At 44.7% G+C, this 6,850-nt stretch overlaps 1 protein-coding gene across 1 annotated transcript in view; it reads right to left on the bottom strand.

The window, feature by feature from the left end:
- The window catches only part of PROC (protein C (inactivator of coagulation factors Va and VIIIa)), a 12,908-nt gene extending 10,466 nt beyond the window's left edge, over positions 1-2,442 (bottom strand). Inside the window, exons 1-3 of the mRNA XM_009993517.1 lie at positions 2,376-2,442; positions 1,846-2,006; positions 843-867 (exon numbers count right to left, since the gene is read on the bottom strand). Of these exons, the coding sequence (XP_009991819.1) occupies positions 843-867; positions 1,846-2,006; positions 2,376-2,442 (253 nt within the window). The remainder of the gene's footprint in view (positions 1-842; positions 868-1,845; positions 2,007-2,375) is intronic.
- Positions 2,443-6,850: the final 4,408 nt, after the last annotated feature.

The raw sequence follows: 6,850 nt of genomic DNA, 5'->3' as shown, positions 1-6,850 counted from the left end.
CAGCATGGGAAGAAGAGGGTGCTGGTGGTTGGTGAGGAAGAAGGGGAAGGTGCCCAAGCAGTTTCCCTGCAGCCCATGGCGAGATGGCAGCTCTGCCCCTGCACGTGTGGAGGAAAGTGGGGAACATTCCCTGGGGGTGCCAGGAGGGGTGAACTTGGCCAGTGGACTTGGATTTTATGGCCAAGGGATTTGCTGCCTGTGGTCTTGCATGGTGCGACTGCGCTGGAGCAGCTCCGGGCTGGTGGGAAGGGCTCCTGGAGGAGAGGTTGGTGGAGGATCTGCCATGGGAGGGACCCGTGGGGAGCAGGGCAGGACTGTGAGGAATCCTTCCTGAGGAGGAAGGAGCAGCAGGAGCCACCAGCCTGTGAACTGACTCTAAACCCCATCCCCATCCCCTGTGCCATTGGGGGGAGGAAGAGAAACTGGGAACACAGGGATTTGGGCCAGGGAAGAAGGGAGGGGTAACATATGCAAGCCCTGCTCTGTGTGTTGTCTGTGTCCTGTGTTTTTGATTAATTAAATTATTATTTTTTCCCCAAGTTGAGTCTGTTTTGCCCAGGACTTTAATCAGTGAAGAACCCTCCTTGTCCTTTTTTCTCAACCCATGAGCTTTGACCTCCTCGTCCCAGAATGGGTTATGGGTTATGGGGGGGGGAATGTGTGTGTGTGTGTTGAGTGAGCAGTCATGGGCCTGTTATTTTGTTGTCATGTTGGGGCCAAACGATAATAAAAACAGGAGAATTTGAATCATGGCAATACATGGTAATACATGGCAACTGGAAAGCTGAGTACAAGTGACTCAAGGACACACAGAAAAGTCATTAGGAAAGTCTTTTACTTACCTACATACTTGCTCCAAAAATCTAGCTGTGGAAAAACAAAACTTACATTAAGGCTAGAAGCAGATTTTTAACAAGAGAGGGATTTAAAGTTTATCATAGTCTTGGCCTGCAGAGCACAGCATCCTAGTCAACAGCCTCAGTCTCATTCTCCTGGATGGGGCAGTGACTGCCACTGCAAACTAACAAAACTAGCCAACCCAGATGTTGGTGTATTGCTTATGCTCAGCACAGCTCCCCCTGCCCTGCTCGCAGACCCACCAGCACCACAACCCCTCAGAGTCTCCCCAGCTGCTCTCTTTTCTTGTCATGTACTACCACGTAAGTCACCTGTGTTGCCAAGTGCACAATTAATTTGTGACCAGTTAGACAAAATGTGGGCATTGTGCAGACAGACTCCACTCCACCTTGGGGGCTGAGGGACAACAAGGACTTGGTCATCCCATGTGGTGAGCCTACTCTGATTCATGCAGGAAGAAAAAGTCCGAGCCAATAAAATGACTGGGTGTGGAAAGGGGCAGGGATCAGTGATGTTGACAAGGAAGGTAGTGTCCAATTGAAAATAGATTTGGAGAAGGAGAGAGGACCTGCTGGTAAGAGAAATGCTTGTCAGCACAGGTGGGAGGCTGGGGAGCCACAATGGCAGGCAGGCGGGGCTGGCAAAAGGACAAAAGAGGGCAAAGGACTGGAAGGACTGGGAAAAACTCAGTGACAGCAACAATAGCCAACAGGGTCAAGAAGGATTGACATTACATGGCTGGGACCTAAACCTCATGGTTAGGTCAGGTGGGACATGCAAAAGCAGCCAAATTTTGTGGCCCATACAGATGGTAACTTGACAATCACTGTAACACAATTATATTCAAAACGATGCCTGCAGCTCAGGAGTCAGGAGTGATGCATGTTCAGTGCTGACGGCAAGATCTCTTATGCCCTGGATTGCAATACTTCAGCAAAACGATTGATTGGTTGAAATCCCACATTGATCCTTAAAAAAACAACTTACTGTGGCTTCCTTGGTTTCAAATATCTCACTGGCCTCCTCAAAGTCACATGGCTCCTCATAGCACTCACGCTCCATCGAGCCCGGCTTGAGCTCCTCCAGAAAAGAGTTTGCCCGCTTCTGGATTTTGAGGACCTGGTTTGCATCTTTGTTGCTGTAAAATACTGGAAGAAAAAACGTGAAAGCACAAGCTGGACAAAAAGCTGCCTGAAAACTGGTAGTGGTGCTTCCCAAAGGACACTTAGCAGGTCAACAGCCCCACTCTAGCACTGAGAGCAAGCCTGCCCTAGAAAGCAGGGCTGCCAGTGCTGTGCTGCAGAGGTGAGCCCAGACCTCTGCTGTGTGACACTGGGACACTGTGCAGGGCTCCTGAGGGCTGTGACCAGGCAGCCATCACAGCTCAGTCACCCCCAGAGCAATTCAAACCCCCTCATGGGAATGATTCCAGCCACTCTCTGTGACTGAGAGACGAGCAGGAAATGCACCTGCAGTGCCTGAAGAGGGGGAAGGGTCCCTCTGAAATGAGAACTTACTTGAGGTACTACAGACTGGTGAGCAGCTGGCAGCCAGCAACACCCCTATGGTGAGGAGTTTCCACATAATGCCACGGGAATCACCTGGAGAAGAGAAGCAGGTGCAGAGGGCAGTGCTGCAGGCAGCTCTGTGCAGCCAGCCCAGCTCCTTCACTTGCTCCTCTCGGAGTAGCTCTGGCCAAGTGCTGTGCTGTGTCCTGACCCTCTCTTTGATGCCTGTTCACCACAGGCCCTCCAGACCAGCTCTCTACTTCCCTTTAAACCAGCAGCAGCTCCTGAGACGACTGCCCAGACAGTCTCCTCTTGTTACCTGGCACTCTTGGCAAGCTTTAAGCTTCGTTCAGGTAAGCTGTACTGTGAAATCCCAAAGGATACAAGACTTTTGAAGCACTTACTGCTTTATTCAGTGTGAATCGGCGTGATCTATTCTTCTGCCATGGGCTCTGCTGGAACTTGGTTAATCCGTAACTTCAGATATTTACTCTTTGGAGTGACATGAAGTGCTTTCTTTTTAGTCATTAAACAAACAGAGCTTCAGGGGGAGCTTGACGATTTACATGCATGTGGGAGAACAGTCAAACAGCTGAGGCATCCACTCTTTTGGTTTTCAAATTTGTTTTTCTTTTGGTTCTCTAGCAAGTAGAAATGGTTGTATTTTGTTTGTAAGCACAGCCATCCAGTGCCGAGGTATCTGGAGATCCTACCACCTTCTCAGGGATGTCATCACCCATCACCTATTACTGTTTTAAGAGTCCTCCTACTTTACTGCCTCAACAAAGGTTCCACCATCAAAGAGCCAAGGCACCAAGGCCCCTGACAGCCATGAGCAGGCAGTGTCTGACCCACCAGCCCAGGCAAGAACCTTGTACCAGCACACTGCTTCTTCTGGTGTACTGGATTGGCTCTTGTCAGCACAAAATCTTCTATTACTTTTTGAAGATAACATTTTAGAGAGAAACCACAATCCCTTTCTCAAGTTTTCTTGCATGAGAGATGGTGCAAACCTCTTGTGAGCTGTATAGCACATGTCCTGCAAATTACCTGTGCAACCATGTGTCCTTAGGGGTCCTTCAGAAGAGAAAGTGCCACTGACTGGTGGGAAAATGTGGGTCTCCCCAGGATCACAGCTCACTTCCACTGACACTGGGTCACTGACAGGGTCCTGACTGCTGATAAAGCTTCTTTTTTATTTTCCTCTTACAAACTTGGCCATGGACTTTCTTGAAAACAAACTCTCTTTAAACACACAGAGGTTTATGTTTCAAAGTCCATCCATTTTGGACTTGTGCTAAAAAATACCCAAAAGACTGTGGCATCCAAAATTACAGCTGGGCAAGATGTGTGCACTGGGAAGCTTGACCAATAACTTCTTTATCCTCAAAATTCAGCAATTCAATAGGAAAATTTCAGCCAAGATTAATGAGAACAGATTTTTTTCTGAAAATAGAGTTTATGGAACACACCTGAAGACAGGAAACAAAAAATAGGAAATCTAAAAAGATCCAATATAGTACCATCTATTCTCTGTATTACTTACACAGTATTTGTAGCTGACCTGGCTATCTAGAAATAGTGCTTTGCTACTACATAATTACATTAATACACTTTTGTTTCTAAGATTTGGTATAAGTTGGACATTTAGGACATGTATATCAACTGCCAACGTGTAACATCTAAAACTATGTGTAAGACTCCAAAAATTAAAAACAAAACTATGCTGACAGTCAGAAAGAATGAATTTAGTTCTTCATCAGCCCTTGTGTTTTGGGGACTTTACAGTCCTGCTTTCCCATCTCTCTTCCTACTGCAGTGCAGAACTTTGTATTTTAAAAGGCAGCACTTGGGCTCCCAGGTAATCATGACTTCAGGCACAGGGGATGGAAGATGCTCCAGGATACTTCAAAATCTGCCCAGTTTTGCATGCCAGGGAACCATTTCAGTCTAAACAATTCCAGTAATGGGCTCACTGGTTTCTAGTTCACCTTTATTGAAAGAACTGTGGTTTTTCTGAGGGCTGCCAGGGGGTAAAGAGCAGAAAACAGGAACCTCACAAGAGACTGGCAAGACAGAGGTTTCCCATAATTTTAATTGATATTGTGGAGAGATCTGATTCACAGTGTTACAAACGAGCATTAATTATCAGAGGAAATCACCTCTCTGGAGTAAAAAAGTACCATGGACCTTACTTACTCCACAGCTTAAAGATGTCCCCCTTGCAGCCTGAAGGGAAAAGAGCACACGAGGCTGCAGGCTTTGTTCTTCTTGGTTCCCTGAGTTTCCAAGCCAAAAACTTGGGTTTTGCCTCTCCTAGAGGAAAGTTTGTGGGAAAACTCTCAAATGTGTTCTCAGCCTTTAGCTCCTTAACCAAGAGTGGTGAATCACTCCTCTAGATGTTCTCCAAATTGAAATGGTAATTGAAAATGTAAATTTCCATAAGTGAAATAAATTGTAGACAGATGTAAACTTTGACAGAGGGGAACTAAGGCAGAAAAGGTACAAGGCTTCAAACCCACCAGTCTTCAACAATAACCTTGTACTGCATCCATCAGTTGTTCCTGCTTCACCATAACAGCTTTTGATTTGTCTCAAGCCCAAATCCAAATAATTCACCCTGAAATCAAAGCACTAAACCTACTTTCCACATGCACAGTGGAGACTCTCCCTGTGAAAGAGAACTACCCAAGTTCTCCCTCTCCTCCTGGGTACCGGTTTCTTGCAAGACTTGTAGAAATGTAATGTTCTGTCAGGAGGTGGGATATCCTAGTAATGATACACTGAGTGGGGAAAAGTTTCTTGCTGCCACATTCAGAGAGTTCTTGGCATTAAACTGGAGAGAACCCAAACCATTATAAAATGGAAGCACCTGATCTTTCAGTTGAAAGTGCTAAGGTACATATGCAACAACTTAAAATAATTATAGATATTTTCTGTACTCCTATCAGATAAAGTTATTATCCCCATCTTTCTATATTCAATCCACTGACAACACAGCATTTTTTAACAGATAATTGTGTTTTTGGAGTTGCCTACTCACAGATTACCTAACATTTTAAAAAAAAAAAAAAAAAGACCAAAACAAATTACCTGCACCAGAGGAGCAAGCACATCCTGTCTCTCTGCTACTGTTTTTTCTCTGCATGTTTCTTGTAGGACTACTTAATGCAGAGCCTGGCACTTGGTGCCAGTGCATGTGTGAGAAAAGGCAATTCTCTTCTCCTTATTACTTGGACTAAGTAACCAACATTTTCATGACTGATTTTACCATGTTCATCTTGCAACAGTATATAACATTACTACAGCTTCTTATGTTCCTGTCACATACACTATTCCCTCCATGCAAAGTAAATCCTTCAGTTTAACTACCAAGCACAAAGGTCTTTCACACAGAAAATCTTCACCACCATCCTAAGTTATTTCCACTCTGCAACAGTATTGTTTAGCTCTGTAACCATCCTCTCAGTTTAAACTAACCTGCCAAAAGTTTGTCAGCATCTTATGAACTCATCAACATGTAGAGAAGAAAGAGAAAGCTCATTGCAGTCTGATCTATGGACTGCACATCCAAACATCTCCACATCTTTTAGTTTCCAGTTTATTTTATATCAGTCCAGTTCTACATTTTGTGAGAAAATTAATTTCTCCCATGTTTTTGTAAATGCACTTTCACTTAGTCCCATTACTGTATTTGTCTGCAAGACATATGCATGCATATGCATACATGCATGCATAGAGGCCCAAGCAGAGTAGAGTAACAACTGTTCCCCTCTCCTCATGGCACTGCACAACCATGACCAGGAAGAGGTGGTCACACCACACCACCTGATGAGAGCTCTATAAGCACCTGAAGGTGACTGACACACCCTGCTGAGTTTCTCAGTGCCTTCCCACCTTGGTGCGGATTTGCGAACAGTGGAGCTGTGATCAGGATGAACAGCAGTAGAACCACCATGTTTAGAACACCTCTTATTTTCTTCACTCCAGAGATACACCCTAATAAAAATGAAGAACATGGTATCTTCTACTCCATGTCAATAAAACCAACGCAAAGAAATGCTACAAAACTAACTGACAACAACCACATTTTACCATTCCACTCCTCTAAGGAACAGCTCTGAAATTCTGATGCAACTCAGGATAAAACCATTTTCTCACAGCACAGATTTTTATTAGCTGGTTTCTACCACATGGGCACTGCAGCCCTCTCACACAATGGAATCAGTAACAGAGAATCTTTACTGGAAGCTCAGAAACATGTTTACCTTATATACAAGAAAAACTCATTTACACAATCAACAGTAAACTATGTACAAAAAAACAAAACAAAGAGACATTTCCATGGTAATCACTGTATAAATTAACACAATAAATAGGGGGGAAGCAGGTCCCATTCTTAAGGCACAAAACCTTTTCCCCAAGACTGTACAGGGATTCACTTGCTTCCCTATATTTCGACAGGATCACAGGAATGGCGGGGA

The sequence above is a fragment of the Chaetura pelagica genome, unplaced genomic scaffold, assembly GCF_000747805.2.
Source record: "Chaetura pelagica isolate M959 unplaced genomic scaffold, ChaPel_1.0 scaffold192, whole genome shotgun sequence".
Taxonomy (NCBI): Eukaryota; Metazoa; Chordata; class Aves; order Apodiformes; family Apodidae; genus Chaetura; species Chaetura pelagica.
Note: the sequence above shows the minus strand (reverse complement) of the source record. Positions and strands in the feature narration are given on the sequence as shown.